This window comes from Heloderma suspectum, chromosome 4 (genome assembly GCF_057233095.1).
Source record: "Heloderma suspectum isolate Gila_16-S chromosome 4, 16-S_ref, whole genome shotgun sequence".
NCBI classification, from domain to species: Eukaryota; Metazoa; Chordata; class Lepidosauria; order Squamata; family Helodermatidae; genus Heloderma; species Heloderma suspectum.
The window spans coordinates 86768504-86786562 of record NC_139461.1 but is presented as its reverse complement, the minus strand read 5'-3'; the positions used below and the strand labels follow the sequence as shown (position 1 = coordinate 86786562).

General features: G+C 44.0%; 1 protein-coding gene across 1 annotated transcript in view; it reads left to right on the top strand.

Annotated features, from left to right (window-relative positions):
• Positions 1–2603: 2603 nt before the first annotated feature.
• The window catches only part of AFG3L2 (AFG3 like matrix AAA peptidase subunit 2), a 31099-nt gene continuing 15643 nt past the window's right edge, over positions 2604–18059 (top strand). Inside the window, exons 1-7 of the mRNA XM_084849882.1 lie at positions 2604–2798; positions 6411–6510; positions 8557–8625; positions 10219–10337; positions 11074–11226; positions 13602–13676; positions 15486–15610. Coding sequence (XP_084706008.1) covers positions 2676–2798; positions 6411–6510; positions 8557–8625; positions 10219–10337; positions 11074–11226; positions 13602–13676; positions 15486–15610 — 764 coding nt within the window. The 5' untranslated portion in view covers positions 2604–2675. The remainder of the gene's footprint in view (positions 2799–6410; positions 6511–8556; positions 8626–10218; positions 10338–11073; positions 11227–13601; positions 13677–15485; positions 15611–18059) is intronic.

The following is an 18059-nucleotide window of genomic DNA, read 5'->3' as shown; positions in this document are numbered from 1 at the left end:
ACAGCCTGACCCTGCCTGCAATCACATGTCAACTCACAAGTATGTTCCATTGAGTTCAGTGGAGCCCTCCTGTAGTCTCCCCCAACCTGGAGGAGGTTGCTTCCTGTAGTCTCCCCCAACCTGGAGCACTCCAGATGTGGTGGACTACAATACCCAGCATCCCCAGGCATGTAGTCCAACACATCTGAAGGGCATCAGATTGGGCGAAGATGGTAAGGTTACATCCTGAGTTGCAGTTCACACCAAACGGTCTTATCGCTGAGTCTCATTGAGGTCTGTGGGGCTAAGGAAAGGGTAATCTGACGGTAGTACCTCCATGTCAACCTGGTATAACCCCCCCCCCCCAGTGAAGAACAGCACCTTCAGATTCTACCCTTACAAGCAGTGACCTCTGTCCTACTTTCCAGGCTGGAGGTTGTAGTGGAGCCACGTGGCTCATGGGACAAATAGCGGCCCAGGCACAGCCAGCTGTTCATGCCCTTGGCACTTGTCCAAGTGTCCTAGAGACCATGTGACCGTCGAGCTCATGGACGCCTGATCAGTGGAGGTAGGTGGCTCCCGTTTTGGTGGGGCTGTGTATCCATTCTGGGTTTCAGTCAGAACCAGCCAGAACTCTAAAGGAGCTATCCAATGTGTTTAACCTATTTTGGGGATAGGGTTCAGCACTTCTGGTAGCTCCTTCAGAGTTCTGGCTGGTTCTGACTGAAACCCAGAATGGATCCACTGCTCCACCGAAATCGGAGTCACCAGCCTCCACTGCACCAGATCAACCTGACTCCACAGCAAGAGACGCATCCACCCACCCTGCCAGCCTGAAACTGAAGTGTGGGGGAAAGGGCCCTCTTCTGGGCTTGGAGGTGGAGCTAAATTCCAAGTGGGTGTGGCTTCTGGAACTTGGGCATGGCTTAGCTGGAGTGATGGAGTGAGCTTCTTTAGACATCAGCCTTCACCCAGCTGGCGCCCTCCAGATGTTTTAGACTACAACTCCCAACATTACTGGCCACTGACTATGCTGGCTGGGGCTGATAGGAGTTGAAGTCCAAAACATCTGGAAGACACCTGGCTGGGAAAGGCTGTTACAGATGGACATAAAGTCTTTACTGCTATACACCAAGGATGGGGAACATGTGGCCCTCCAGATGTTGGACTGTACCTCCCATACTTTTACATTTCTTATTACTTTTCTATCCCAACTTTCTTTCATCATGGAACTCAAGGTGGCTACATGGGATTTCCAGGTGGTCTCCCCTCCAAGCATGGACCAGACCCAAACCTGCTTAGTTTTAGCAAAGTGGCTGCCTCATGTGCCATCAGACCATGCCTGGGACCCCACTAATCCCTCACTACTGGCTATGCTGACTAGGGCTGATGAGAATGGCAGTCTAACATTATCCAGAAGCCACACATTTCCCACCCCTGCTATACACACTTACCTGAGAGAGGCTGGTGGCTCCGATGTCAGTGGGGCAGTGATCCATTCCCAGTTTCAGTCAGAACTCTAAAGGAGTTATCCAAGGTGAAGAAGCACCTTGAATAGCTCCTTTAGAGTTCTGACTCATTCTGACAGTGAAAGTAGGCCTGACTAGGTAAGTAGTTAGGTTCAGGTGAAGTGCATGATGGGATTGAGTGTGTCTGTATGTGCGTGTGTGCACGTGTGTGACCATGAGAAGGTAGTTATAATTTGCTCATAAGCAAGAAATTCCTATCCACCTAAGTAACTCATCCCTAAAGATAAGAAGGCTGCTGTGCTGATAAGACTGTGCGGAGTACTAATTGGTTTCTGAGCATGCGTAGTGTGTTTTTCTTTGTTCTCCAACTTCCAGCCTGTATAAATGCATCCTGTTTTCTTTTGTGGGGAGAGACACAGTTTCGTCTGTCTCTCCCACGGCCGTGATGTGCTTTAATAAATTTCTGACTGTTCAACCTAAGCTGCCTCGGATATTTCCTTAACATGACCGAAAGCTGGCACGGATTCACTGCCCCATTAATATGGAAGCCACCAGCCTCCACTGCTTCTGAGTAAACATTCATAGGCTCAGGCTGCAGGCATACTTGCCATAAGAAGAGGTCTGCTGGTCCGGCACAGCATCCCGTTTCTAACAGCTGCCAACGAGATGCTTCTGGGAAGCCAAGAACACAAAAACGCAGCTATACAAGGAGCTATGGTATCCAACGCGTTTCGAGGAGAGCCTAACGGGAAAATCCCTAGAAATACAATCCACATTTATACCCGCTTTTAAAAATCCAAAATTACACACTTGTGCAACTGTCTGTTTTGCTGCTGTTGCTCTTGGATTTTTCTATGGCTGTATTTGAGCCTCTCTATCTGTGCGCCGGAGAATGAAGGCGTGAACTCCTCACCACCACCGCCGTTGCATGAAATTCCTCGGGAAACAGCGGACTCGCTTCCAACGGGTGGCCGGACTTCGATAATCGGGGGTGGGGGGGCGGGGCATCGGCGAGGCGCGCCAGAGGAAGGGGCAGGCAAAGAGGGAGAGAGGCGGGGCTTGCAAAGGAGAGCGGGACGGAGGCCGCGCGCGCGCGCAGCGTGGGTCACGGAGGGCGACGGGATGGCGTCACGCGTGGCGCCGGAGGCGTGGCCCAGTCCCCCTGCGTGCGTGCGAGCGTAAGCGAGAGCGGCGCTTCGGGGCGCCGGGCCTGTGGAGGCGCGGGCCATGGCTCATCGTTGTCTGTGGCTGTCGCGGGGCTGTTATCGGCGTCCCCCTGCTGGGGCCCCCGGAGCTCAGCAGCTGCTTTGGGGTCGAGGCCTGGCAGTGCCTTCGCGCTACCTGAGATTGGTGAGTCACAGCCACAGGCAAGGCGAGGGCAGGAAGCTCGTACGCCCGCTCCGCCACCCTCCCCAGCAGCGCCCGCTGTAGGCTCTCTGCGCCCCCGCCTCCCTAAATCCGGTCAGTCGGGCGCGGCAACTGCCGCAGCGAGGAAACCCTCTTGCGCTTTCCCCCGACCTGGTGCCCTCCAGATGTTTTGGACTACAACTCCCAGCATTCCTGATCATTGGCCATACTGGCTGGGGCTGATGAGAGTTGAAGTCCAGAATAACTGGGGGGGGGCACCAGGTTGGGGAAGGGTGCCCTATTGAGTCATTGTGTAACTTGCATTCCTACCCACCAAAGGTTAAAAACTGTGGTTGCCACGATGTTAATAATCTCAACATGATGTGAATAATAACAACCTTAGCATTAGGAAGATAGGAAGCTGCCTTATATCAAGTCAGATGTCAACACCAGATGTCTGGGCTACACCAGCCTAATCCAATTTGGTGTGGCCCAGCCATTTTGGACTTCAGATCCCATCAGCCCCCCCAGCTAGCATAGCCAATGGTCTGGAATGCTGGGAGTTGTAGTCCAAAACATCTGGAGGGCACCAGGTTGAGGAAGGTTGGTCTACACTGACTGGCAGCAGCTCTTGAGGGTTTCAGACAAGAGTCTTTCTCCGTGTCCTACCTAGAGATGACAGGAACAAACCTGGGAGCTTTTGCATACAAAGCATGTGCTTTACTACTGAGCTGCACTTGTCTATTATGTACAGAAGCACTTGTATCATATTTCTGAATGTTCAGAGTGCTTCATGTGCACTATCTTCATGCAATAACCCTGTAAGGTAGGTCATTATTATTCCCCTGTTGTAGATTAGGATGAGGAGGCTGAGAGAGAGTGGCTTACTCAAGGCCACCTACTGAGGTCATGGTAGAGGTCAGATTTGAACTGGTGACAACTTGGTTTGTAGCTCAGTCTCTTACACTAAAAATCATAGAACCATAGAATAGTAGGGTTGGAAGGGGCCTATAAGACCATCGAGTCCAACACCCTGCTCAATGTAGGGTTTTGAGGTCCTCGTTCCTCATACAGATGGGTTTTGAGTTTCTCATATTGCTCAAGGCTCTTGATTGTCTTTCAGTTCCAGCTTCTGATTTGCCCTTTGAATGTGTAAGCAAAACAGAGTCTGAAATTACTTCAATGGTGGTTATCCCGGGATAGCTGATTCTTGCAAGGAGTGCTACTGAGCTAGGTGGACATTGATCTGATAATGCAAGGAACTTCTCAAGCAAGAGTAGTCAGTATCACTTAACACATTCTAGTTTTGCTTTAAACCAGCCTTGTAAAAAAGCCCAGAAAAATTACTAGTCTGCAAAAAAAAAAAATCTAGCTTGCTGAGAGGGTAGTAGCCTGCGTTCCCATGCTGGCAGTGGAGGAGATAAGCACCCTTCTGCACAACAAGTATGGAAGCCTGTTAGGCTAGTGAAAAAAATTTACTTCCAAGTGAGCTGGCATCAGAGGAATGGATCACTCTGCCCGCCCCCCCCCGCATTGCATTTACATGCTGATTGTGGAGGAAGAGATTTTCCTTCCATTGTGGCTAACACAAAAACAAAGTGGGCTAGCAGAGGAAGAATGGAGTGATTCTCCGTCCTCTGACACTCACTTGCCTGTGTGGATTTCCTAGTCACCTGTGGCTACTGGGTGACTTTATTTATTTATTTACAACATTTGTATACCGCTCCACATCTAAACAGATTCTGGAGCAGTGAACAACAAGAGATAAAATGAACAAAAGATAAAAAGATGAATGGAACATGATATTAAAGTTATTCTTTAAAAAGCAGAGTGCCAATAAAACCGAGGCTGGTTAACCAAAGAAGGCTTCCTGGAAAAAAGCTGTTTTCAGGAGGTGCTGAAAACAACCCAGTGTTGGCGCCTGCCTGACCTCCAGAGGCAGGGAATTCCATAGGAAGGGAGCCACAACACTGAAGACTCTTCAGGTGGACTCTAGTCAGGCCTTAGGTCCATGTGGAACCACCAGGAGCATGTTCACTGATGAACTCAGTGATCGGGCAGGTTGGTAAAGAAGGATGCGCTCTCTCAGGTATCCTGTTCCTGAGTTGTTTAGGGCTTTTATACCAGTACCAAAACCTTAAACCTGGCCCAGTAGCAAATAGGCAGCCAGGCCAGTTCCCTCAGCAAAGGAGTTGCAAGCTGAAAAGGGGTAGCTCCCAATAACAGCAGAGCTGCTGCATTCTGCACTAACTCCAGCTTCCGGAGCAGCCTTAAGGGCAGCCCAACATAGAGCATATTGCAGTAAGCCAGTCTTGAGGTTACTATCACCTGTACCACTTTGGCCAATATATTTATTTATTTATTATGTTTATATCGCACCTTTTTTCCTCCTGAAGGAACCCAACCAGGCTATCCCTGCCCAGGAGACGTACTTGAGAGTTTTTAAATATAAGCCTACCTTAATGATTAAGAGATCGTTGTTGTTGGAGATTTGGAGATTAAGAGTATGCTTGACCACAGTGACACATGCCTTAGTTACATCCCGTTTGGATTACTGTAACGCACCCTACGTCGGGCTGCCTCAGAAGAGTGTTCGGAAACTTCAGCTGGTTCAAAGAACTGCGGCCAGACTGCTGACTGGGGCTGGTTACAGGGAGCATACAACTCCCCTGTTAAAACAGCTTCACTGGCTCCCAGTCTGTTCCGGGCACAATTCAAGTGCTGGTTATGTCCTATAAAGCCCTATACGGCTCGGGTCCAGGTTATCTGAAAGACCGTATTCTCCCTTATGAGCCTACTCGTGCCCTGAGATCTTCAGGGGAAGCCCCTCTCGCCATCCCACCATCATCACAGGCATGCCTGGTGGGAATGTGGGAGAGGACCTTCTCAGTGACTGCCCCAAGGCTCTGGAACTCCCTTCCCAGGGAGGCGAGAGTGGCGCCCTCCTTGATAGGTTTTCGTAGGCATGCACAATTATTTTTGTTCCAGCAGGCCTTTGGGGATAACTAGTCTGGACCTGGGAAAATGCGACGTATGGATACCATTTTTGTTGTTCTGGTTGTCTTTTAATGTTTTAATATCTTTACAATTTTAATATTGATGATTGAATTATATTTTTAACTTTTATAGAGTTGTATTTCTATTTCTATTTATAGGTTTTAATTGTAGCAGTTTTAACATTGTAAGGCCACCTTGAGTCCCAGTATTGGGGAAAAGGTGGGATAATAATAATAATAATAATATGCTTTGTACTTTGGTATTATGTTGTTGCTGGAAGATCAAAACCATCAATTGCTAGTTTTACTGGAATCCTTGAATGAGATAAGAAGTTACCAAAAAATGTGCAGAGGTGTTTGTGTTGAAAGTGGGAGGGTAGCTACTTTCAGCAAATGCTTACTCTCTCTCTCACTTTGTAGGAATAGGCCTTCAGTGAGACTTACTCTTGGGTAAGTGTGTGTAGGATCCAGCCTAAGGCAGCAAGTCTTACACACCTAGTAGGAAGTAAGGCCCACTGAAATCAGCAGAACTTGTGTTCAACTTAACATGCATAGATTGTGCCAAAAATGTACTGGAAAAGTATTTGGAAAAGTAAACTGATCATTCTTAATTTTTCAGCTTCATGACCAAGTAGCCACCCAAATTCCTACAAACAGAAACAACTTCCTTGTAAATGTAATTGCTGCTTACAGAAGGCTCTTCTCCCAGCCTCCAAAAGGTAATTGCTGCTATATAATACAAAGCTTACATACTACTGGCCGTTCTTATTGTGGAGTTACAGTTCCTGTTAACAATAAATTGTAGTGCTAAGTCCGGATAGTGCGAGAGAAAATTGAAAATGATCTGCAGACCGTACTCTGTAAAGACAATGGGTTTGATCCAGACTTTGACATACTTGGAGTAACCCACTGAAATCAATGGGACGTAAGTTTGTCATGACCAGCTTAAATCCCATTGATTTCAGTGGGTTTAGTCTAAGTATGTCAAAGTCTGGATCTAACGCAGTGATATATATTTGGAGCTTTTATTTTGCCTACACTGTTGTAATTCACAAAGTATGCCTTGTATTTTTCATAGGTGGCTGATAGAAGAGAGATGCAGCAGACTTTAGATGCTAATGAGCTATACTCAATTGGATTTCCATGTAGTATCTTTGGTTAAACTGTTACAGGCTCAATGTTTTTTTTGAAAATCTTTGTAATTTTGGAAAATGCCTTCTATCATATTGTGCAGTTATATTATTTATTCATTATTAATTTAATGCATTGTTATCCTGCTCCACAGCCAAAAAGGCTCCCAGAATGGCTTGTCTAGAATCAAAAAACCTGCCAGTGAAAAAAACACAACACAAATGGAAAAAGGGTTGAGGAGGGAAGCAAAAAAATCAAGTGGGCTTTTAGCAGGGCTGATGGAATGGCCCTGCCTTCTCATCTCCCTCTGCAGTAGTCCACTAGGATGGTTGCTGCTAGTGACTGATGATGGAGGAGTCTGATGGGGAAAGCTATAAAAATAAAAGACTAATTGTGTTTAGTAGTTTTACCCTTCTGAAAGTCTGTAAGTTATAAAATAATATAACTGAAAACTAGTGGTCTGCAGCCAGGTGTAGGCTGATTATCTTCAACCACCCCCTTCTCCTGCCTTCTGCTTGCCCATTTGGGTTCCACAGCTTAAATATTTCCCTGATTTATCCACCCCACTGTGCCAAAACCATAGAGCCATTGCTGTCACTAGGTTGATCAGAATATGTCATTCATTTATTGCCTGTATCTCTATCTCTTTCAACCCACACACTCAGCTTAAGTCGCTGCTTCTCAGGAACCAAGGAATTATCTTGCACGTACATGTCATGTGTGTGGAAAATTATCCCAAGCCACAGAGCAAAAGGTGCCCTGGCCATAGCTTCAGTTCTGCCAGGCTTACCAGAGATAAACCCTGGAAGGTGTTTTTCAAAGCCAGGACTGAGTCCTGGAATGTTCGAAGGAAAATGCTTCTGTGCATGTGAAAATGCTTCTGTGCATTTGCCTCACTTTAGAACAATAACAGCTTAACTGCACAACTGCTGCCACTTAGAATTAAAGGTCAAGGCTTATAAGGACATGGCCTTACTTTCCTACAGGCCTGAGCCCCAGCACTTCTCTGTTCAGAAGTTAAGTAACATTCCGCCACTATCTTTCCAGCATAATGTGTGATCAGAGAACAATCCACCACCCAAATCCACTCATGTTTTTTCCTACCCCCTTTTTAGTAGTTTCTTACAAAAGTACATTTTCCCACAACCATCTATGTCCTTCCTAAACAGGTGTCTTCTCTTTTCTTTGCCCCTATACCAAGCTATATTTGTGCTAGGGCTCAGCTGCGGAATCAGTTTTCAATACCAAGTCTTATTGAACCCTAAAAACAGTCCTTTCTTTTTTCTCCTGGTTTATGAGCCCCTCCCTGTTTCCCCTAGTTTCAGCAGCAAAGTTTTTCCCAAAATAAAAACAGAGTTCTGAAGAAGGGCAGTCACACTTGGTAGGAACTTCAGATGGTTATGGTTTTCTGAGATGGGAAGATTTAAAAAATTGGTGTGTGTCTGTGTGATTAAAAAAAAGAAAAATTCAAATCTTCAAGCAAAATGTTTTGGCTTCCACCCTCTTCAGCTGCCCTGAGAGAGAGAGACCTCTTTTCCCCCTCCCTGACAGATGGGCTAATTATGGCAAGACTTCACTCCCCCGGCATAGTACAATGCAGATGATTTTTTGCTGTCGCTGCTTCCTTTTAACAGGATTTGAAAAATATTTTCCTGATGGGAAGAAACCTAATGAAACAAAAGGTTCAAATGAAGAAACCAAAGGTACCAAGAAGCTCTTTCATTTGGGGCCTGTATGTAGAATAAGTAATAATGTAATGGTTATATGTTTTGATCACTCATGAACCCAAAGCTTTGGTAGCTCTTCTTGTTGAGCCTTAACAGATTACTTGAACCAGAGGAAGTGACCCTGAAAACGTTATTATTTCCTGTGATTTCCTTCTGTCTTGTAGCTTCTGCTGGGGCATTTTAGCTGTTCAGTGTCTACATCCTATGCTTGCTGTGTTTCGGGTCTCAAATCACCATGTTCATTCTAAGTTCTTTGTTGGATAGTTGCTTATATACCTTGGGCAGTTTGGTGAAAGTTCTACATTGACTGGCCCCTTTTCCATTCCATGTATCCATTCAGAAAGAGCAGGAGGGGTGACATGGAGGGGCATAAACCGAGCTTGCCCCTTGAAGCCACAGCTGTCTTGATACCTTTACAGTGACATAGTCATTCATATCTTAATAACTAAATAGAGCTAGGTAAGGAGGATTAAAACTAGAAATGAGTTGAAAAACTAAGCGTGGAACATCTTGCCACTGAGAACTGGATTCTGGAATAAGCATAAATTAGTATCTGAACGGCCCAGAATGCATTTGTCTGAGACACCCCAAGCATAACCAGTTCACACCTGAGTATTTGTCACTATTTTTTATTTCTTATACAGCTAATATTGTTCCCCCTCCTAATAGCTTATGTGCTAACACAGTATATTTTAATAATAAATAGCTTTAATAGTGCTTTTCCTAGATGCTCAAAGGACTCACATATGTTTTTATAAGTAATCTTGGTAACATCTCTGTAAAGTAGGCCAGGATCAGATGGTTAAAACTAAAGAACACATTATAGTAAATATGTGGCTTCCACTGAAAATAACTTCTACCCCCCCCCCCCCCGCGCTTCTTGTAGGACTGTTGTGTCATTTTGACATTCTGGGTTTGCCAGCACTGTACCACGAGCATCCAATGATGTGGGGACATGCAAAGCATTTTAGTGTCATGACGTGAGGGAAGTTTTACTAGATGCTATAGTGTGGGGGGTGGGATTAGATGTACAAAGGATATTTCGTAGGCAACTGTGTGTTTGCTGTAACATCTAGTCTGGCTCTTCATCTTAAAAGAATTAAAGGTAAAGGTGTCCCCAACCAGTCGTGTCCGACTCTAGGGTGTGGTGCTCATCCCCATTTCTAAGCCGAAGAGCCAGCGCTGTCCGAAGACGCTTCCGTGGTCATGTGGCCGGCATGACTGAACACCGAGGTGCACGGAACGCTGTTACCTTTCCCGCTGAAGCGGTACCTATTTATCTACTTGCAATGTCTTGCTTTTGAACTGCTAGGTTGGCAGAAGCTGGGACTGAAGACGGGAGCTTATTCCGTCACGCAGCACTCGGGTCTCGAACTGCTGTCCTGCCGACCTTCCAGTCTGCAGTTCAGCGTCTTAACCACTAAGCCACCGCAGCCCCTTAAAAGAATTAGTGTTGTGTAAACAGAATTTATAAAGAACCAACAAAATAAAGGACTTCAAATGATTATCTTACCTGCTTTTAAATATATCTAATTGTTGTAGAAACACATGTGTGTACATTTTTTGTAGATATAAAGCAAGCTAATTCCCAGCAGCCTCCCAAGACTGGCAGTGGCGGAGGAGGTGGTGGTGGAGGAAAAAAAGGAGGCAAGAAAGAAGATACTAGGTGGTGGTCCAGATTACAAAAGGTCTTTGTTCAGCTTTTTTGGGTGTCATTTGCTGTCAGCTTGCTTTACTCTGTATCATGGGGCTAAAGCCAATGTCACATGAGTAGATTCCACAATCAGGCTTCCACTTGCTTGCTGTCCTCCCCTCCCCCCACTGCACCCCTCCACACGCATCCCAAATCTGCTCTGTGTGTCCCCCAACCCTCCAGAGCAGATTTGTGGCACACAGTGGGGGCTGCAGGGGAGGAGGGGAAATCTGTTCCGCCAGTAGTTACTGTTCTGCTGGTGGATGGCCAGCTTTAGATGCAACCCATGATTATGTAATGCACCAAATAAAGGACCTTTCTAATTCATCACTTCAATAAATGATAGTCAGATTATTTTCATCTGGGAATGCTGTTGACTTGGATGCTTCTTCAAAACATTACTAAAATGAAATCCTTAAATTACCCTGAAAGATTACATAATTTATTCACTAGCATGTTGAGCTTATAGTGGCCCTTATCCAGGGCCCTGTATGTGGTTCAATGTGCATGGTGAGCTCTTGTAAGAGCAAACATCCCCGTTCACTTCAACAGACTGTGCAGCTCCGCATGTACATCCCGTGTCACATGTGAATTTGTCTTCTCTGTTGTGGTTAATAGGGGAGGTTTGTGGTATGGCCCTGCTTTTGTGAGTGTAAAGTAGGAAATTTATGATCTTCACATGTGAAACACTTGTCTGGATCCAATATTCCTTTTTTTTCCTCCACATTTAGGGTGACTTTCCTTGGGATGACAAAGAATTCCGTTTTTATTTCATGGGCAGTTCTATTTTCTGGGCTGCTGTTACATATTACTTTTTCTTCAGGAATTCTGGGAGAGAAATCACATGGAAGGACTTTGTCAACAACTACCTTTCCAAAGGAGTGGTATGTAGCACTGTGGAAACCTTCAGGTGAAAGATAGCTTCACCGAATAACTTTAACATCATTGTGGCTGAGTTCAGACAAAGACAAGGCTGATCTAGTGGATGCTAGAACATTTGGGTCTGGATTTGCATTAATCTGAATTTACATTAAAAGAACAAAGACATTACTACCTATGGTTAGAATGTGTATTCCAGAAACCAGAGTACTGCTCCAATCCATGACAAAAACAAGAGAAAAACATACTAAGATGGTGAAGAATGCGGGCCTTGTTAGAAGATGGCCCAAGGTGTTTTGAGCTCCAGAGCTCTTTTTTAAGCACTTCCTACTATTTAAAACATTTCTATCCTGCCTTTCCATTAAAAAGCTCAAGGTGGCAAACAATGAGAGATTAAAACAGATGAAATCAGATATTTTTAAGAGCAGCACAAGGAAAAAAGATAAGCAGCCATTAAAACAGATCAGAGTCCAACAGTAAGCAGTTTGATGTAGTGGGTTGAAATGCAAATCGCAGGTCTACATTGCAATTCCTTCTAGAGCAGACAGGTTCTTTTTATTGCTTTGAAAACCTCTTTTCTCAGGAAGGAATTGCAAAATGGGTATGTCTGTGAACAGACTTCCATAATTCCGCTTTCCAGCTTGCTGGGGACGAGTCCTTCCCAGAAGTAGGGCTGTCACTTGTACTGCAGTTTAAATAAGAAAAGCAACAGCAAGCAATTCTGCTGCTGCTGTTTCTTTCCTATATAAGCATTGGTGCAAGTGAGACAAAACCTCATCTCTCCTTAAGGAGCCAGACTCCTTGAGCACCTTTTGGATGTTTTCTCAAACCCTAGCTCTCAGCAAATTCAGTATATTCATACCTCAGGAGAACATATTCAGACAACATAAGGGAAGGGCCATAGCTCAGTGGTAGAGCACATTATACAATAGAATAACAAATTGTTAATAACTATTTGAAATGTGCCTCCTCTCTCACTCTGTCACTTCCCTTTTGCCTCCCACCCCCCAACCGAGAGGCTTGTGGAGTGGGTGCTCTGCCCCTTCCACCAGGATACTGGCCTCCCCTCACCGGGGTGCTGCTGCCACCATTACCATGTTAGGCAATTGGAGGGAGACAGAGACGAATGGATGGTGGACCATTCTGAGGGGACGAGGGCTGGCAGCAGCTCAGTGGTCTTGGCACACGTTGCATGAGCACTACATGGGTTTTTGACCAGGTTGCCAGGTGCTGAGTGAGCTAGTCCAGTGGGGCCCCAGCCAGATACCCTCCTTCTGCTGCAGTGAGCTTGGAAGGGTGGCTGGTACGGAGCGGCTGGGGGACAAGAAGGACCGGAAGTCGGGATGGGTGGAGGGATTCATTTATCTGCTGTTGTTGTGACACCATGTTGGAGCTTACCATAAGAGCCCACATACATGAAAGGAAAGGCTGGGGGCCCTTGAAGGTGCGGATTGGGTAATGGGCTTGATAGGCATTTGTTTCATACCCTTCTCTACATGAGTTAATGCACATCCTGTTTCCCCTATTTTCAGGGCTTTTGAGCCCCATTTGCTTTCTTTTAAAAAAATCGATATACTTCTGCAGACTTCAGGGATCCTCCAAGTCTGCTGATATCTTCCGCTTGTGTGTGTGGTGCTGTTTTGGCTACATTAGCATCGCCACTCATCCTTGAACATGGAAAATGGAGGGAACAATAATTATATTATACATGAGAATATGGGGTATTCCAGTTTCAATTTTACATGGGAGAGAAACAGCATGATCCTCAAAATCAAATTGGCACCCTCCCATTTAGCCAGTGCAACTCCTGGCTCAGAAATTCAGGATTCTTCCCCAATTATGCACATAAAGAATAGGGTCTGTGGTTCAATTTAAAGCTCAAAAGGAGCACAAAGGCAGGGAGTGCTGGACTCATTTTCTTCCTGCAGACCTTCTCCCTTATCCCAGGCTGTTTTTCTCCCCAGCTGTTTTTTCCGCCTGTCTTATACTGGAACTTGACTGGGGGTGGCATGACCTTACTGGGTGAACTGCAAGAGATATAGCAGCCCAATGAGAGGGGGAGTTCAGCACCTCCACACCCCTTTTCGCGCTTTAAATCACCACCACCACCCAGTTTTACATGTGTTTGGGGCAGCCCTGTGGTTAAAGACATGGATCTGCAGCCATCATGTGTGGCTTTGCCCTTCAGTTTTTAAAACCTTTTGCAGTTAGCCAGGGGTGGGTGATGAAAGTGATTTGGGAAAATAATTAAAAAGCTCAATTTTGTGCTCTACATCTTGGGAGAGGGTGGTCCTAACATGAATGCTTTGGTGCTATTATGGAACAAATAGACATTCAAGCAAATAATATTGGGAATAATTTATCTTTTTGTGTTTAATAGGTGGACAAGTTAGAAGTGGTGAACAAGCGCTTTGTTCGAGTGGTGTTTACCTCAGGGAAGTCTCCTATTGATGGGGTAAATCGCATTTTTCACTTGGCTAAATGCATCAAGGGGGTGAACCGTCTATGTTTGTGAGCATTTCTTTAAGTTAAATTGACATCTGATTCATACATTAGGTGATGTATTGGGGCTGGGGGCTGTGTCCTTGTAAATAATGACAAAACTGGTGTTGACTGTGGTTGTGCAGAAGCTGGTCACTAGTGCATCTCCAGAAAATATAGCAATCTGAACATGCTTTTAACTTGGAGCAGCAGCATGTGGTAAACAGCTCAGTAATATACCATGAGATGTCCTTATTTTCTGATTTGCATGTTGAACTGTTTGGTTTAAGTGGTTCCTAACTACAATCTGGTTTGGCAAAAATGGAAGGGATTCTTGATAAAGTGTGGCTGCATTTTTGTTTTGTTTTTAAAATACAGCTATAGAGAATTGTGCAGGTCGTACCACTGGGCAGCTGTTATTCTTTTTCTGAACTATGACATCCTTTCTAGTACCAACAGTGTTTCAAAAGATGATGTGCTCGTTTTCAATCACAACTTTTAAAGAAGGTTATGCAAGCATCTGTTGCAGTGGCATCATGTTGACTTTTTGTCGAAGTATTATGTAATATGGCTGGCTTCATCTCTGAACACAAAACATTAGTCTGGACTTGTTGAAGGCATGCTTCTATGTTAAGCTTTTCAAAAATAAAATGTTGCCCCAAGGGCTTCCTTTCTAGTCTAAACTTACACAATGAAAGTCTAAGGATGCTGAAATCAATAGCAGTTGTTTCGTCAGGAGATGAAATGTGACTTTCTGTCGATTTTGATACCTGCCCTTTAACCATAAACCTTGTTTCTCAACCGGATAATGTTTAAGCATAGAAGCCCTAATCTAGAGAGGGTCCGTTATGCTGCACTTTGTGGTTTTAGTTTTGATGACCTGCCCAGAGAACTTCAGCTATTGGGCTGTATAGAAATAATTAATTAATTGAGGGCTCCGTGATGAACTCCAAATGCTCAGCTGGCCGCCTTAGGCCTCCTTTCCAAATGTATCCGCCGAAGCTGCTCAGCAAGCCATCTGCAGTACACATGGACTTTCATAAACAGCAGTCGATGTAACACAATAGATGCGTTTGCATATCATGCTAAACCATGGTTTAGTGCAACGTGCATGCACGGGAATAAACAGCAGCAAGCCTCAGGCCTTTCATGCTCCCCCCACCCTCTGCTCATCCTGTATGGCCAGGATGACAAATTCAGAAGTGATTACATTCAGTTTTGGTTAACCATGGGTTGCTGTGTTGTCTGGCATGGCGAATTGTGGTTAATATAAACTATGGTAAGTTTCAAGCAAGTCAACTTCAAACCATGGGTTATAAAGCTGGCTTGTTGAAACTAACCACAGTTGATGTTAACCACAATTCCAGATGTATTGGACCGCAACTCCCATAATTCTCAGCCAGCATAACCATTGGCCATGCTCACTAGGAATTATGGCAGTTGTGGTCCAACACATCTAGAGGGCACCAGCTTGGGGAAGGGTACTGTATATTCTTGTTAACGATGGCAGAAGTCCTTTAATATTGATACATTTGGCCATTCTAGCATTCACAAATGTACCTAATGCATCCAGTGGCATTCTTTTCAGTAGAACTAAAACTATCTTTTAGGCCCCACTTGTCAAAGCTGTGGCTCTTGATAGGTGGCAAGCTAAGTATACATTGCGACTGACTCAGTGCTTGATGAAACCTTCTGTTCCTCTCAAATTATGCTTTATCAGTCTGCCAGAGGTTAATTAGAAATGCTGAAACTTAGGCACTATAAATGATTTTTGTTTTGACAGCAATATGTCTGGTTTAATATTGGAAGTGTGGACACTTTCGAACGGAACTTGGAAACTGCACATCTTGAGCTGGGGATAGAAGGGGAGAACAGGATACCTGTAGTATATGCAGCAGAGAGTGATGGGTACGTGTTTTCAATTTTAGACTGTTTTATTTTTTCAGTTTATATCCCGCCTATATACGAATACTCTAGGAGGCATACAAAGTTAAAAACAATTTTTTTAAAAATCCCACAGATTTTTTACAACAATGCGTGAGATCTCTGTTACAGCCCCATGAACTGGAATCTTTAAACAAGTTTTGTTAACTGCTTATGTTTAGTCTACATGTTTCAGGCTAGGTGAGAAGATATCTGATTATAAAGGAATAACATATATTCCTTTATTTTCTTTCATTTTTCTTCTCTTTTTTATTTTTCTTTAAATTCTTGTTTTCAAAATAGATAGATATGATATGTTGTATTTAAATATATTGTTTGAGGGTGTATTGTGCACACACATTTATATATCTAGTATAAAATATATTACTGATTGTTGTAAGGTTGCTTTTAAGCTTTATTATTATATAACATTATAATTTCATCCTTTTTTAATCATTATTACTATTATTATTATCATTACTATAAGATTACTTAGTAAGATTTTTGGTTGGTTGAATTGTTAAGCTTTATTATTACTATTATTTTAACTTAAGGGCAATATATGGTTACTGGGAATGAATTGTAGGCCTATTTCCTTGTTATAAGATTGATGATATGATATTGAAATGTAAAGTTGATTATCAAACTGTAATATTGCTAAAGTTATAGGTATAGTTTTTAAAATAGAATGGCATCTGAGGCCCGTGGGTTTTGGTGTTTAAATGTAACCCTTTAAAAGAGAGGGGGAAGAGAGAAGAAAGAAAAAGAAATTTCTTTTCTTTCTTTTCTTTTTCTTTTCTTTTCCTTTCTTTTTCTTTTCGTCATTGTTGTGTCCTCATAAGAATATTGTATTGCTGGGAAATTCTAGTTATTGATCAGGTTGTTGGTATTATTTCATTTATAAAGACAAAATAAATAAAAAGTATTCAATTTCAAAAAATAAAATAAAAAATCCAACAGAAAAAACAACACAGCATAAAAACAGTATACAAGAGTCAACAAAAAGGAACAAGAGTTCTAAAAAGGGAAGGCCTTTTGGGATAGTAGAGTCTTTAATTCCTGCTTAAAACCTTCAAAGAGGTCAGCAGGTGCATTATAACAGAATCTCTTGCAGATTACCTTTAAAACAGCTAGATGGCAATATTCCTATGGAATAGGGGTGGGGAACCTCAGACCTAGGCACCAAATCCAGCTCTCTGGGGTTCCCCAGAAGGTCATGCCCCCTTCCTCCCAACCACCAGTCACTTGGTGGCTTGCCGGCTTTTGTTTTCCCCCCATTCTAAGAGGTTGAAATGCCCCTCCTAAGACTTATTTACTGGCAGTAAGAGCTTTCAGCTAAAATACACTGGTACTGTATGTTTTGTTGGCGTGGCTTCTTCTGCCTCCCCACTTTGCCTTCAGCCCTGCCCACCACTGGAATGTGGCCGCTGAGAGCTTCTCTGAAATTGAATTCCACCCTTGGGCTGAAAGAGATGTCTCACCTTTGCTATAGAACCTTTGAACTTGGTCTTTAGAAGACTGAGCTTTTTGAACGAAACTATAAATAAATATCCCCGCAAGAGCAGCTGCTCGTGAAAGGTGCTGAGTGACTGTGTTAGCAGGCCCATGTTGGCATTATAGCCATCATAACTGAGAGCAAAGATAAACTTCCAGTAGATGTCTTTGAGCAGCTGCTGCTGTGTTCCGTAGGTAGTCTCAGAAATGTTTCCACAGCCATTACACGCTGTAGTATGCACTCTCTGATATGGACCATTACATTCTAGTTCAAATCCAAAATTCCTGTTTTAAATCATTTGAAATACTGACTGGGATCCAAATAACTATTTAGGTTCACACAAAGAGCTTGCACAAGCTCAGTGGAATGTTTTGACTTTAGGGGTGGGGGGAACAGATGGAGGCCAATTCCATATCTGAAACTTCTCTAGTTTTAAGAAAATACAGTTTGCTATGAGGTACAGGGATGCTGCAATTCAAAAAACATAAGTCTAACATCCCTTTTGACTCACTGAACAAGTGTGATGGTTTTTTGGGTCCTGGCCAGTGATTTCTAAAACTGACCATTCTTTAGTTGTCTCTTTGAATAGACTTCCAAACTTATGGGCAGGCTCCAATGTCGCATGAGCAGACTTCCACTTGCACAGTGAGACTTCGACCACCTCTCTGCAGCCATTTGCATCCTCCCCAGATCGGCTGCAGAGGGTCCCCCCATTTTCTGGGCGAATTTTGAAGGTATCTCAGGGGAAGGGGGATTGCCCCCTCCCCATTTTGCTGACAGAAGCCATTCTGTAAGCAGGATATGTTAATTGGATTCCGGATAGAGTTCATAGAATCATAGGGTTGGAAGGGGCCTACAAGACCATCGAGTCCAACCCCCTGCTCAGTGCAGGAAGCCTGATTCCCAGGCGGTCTCCCACCGAAGTACTAACCAGGGCTG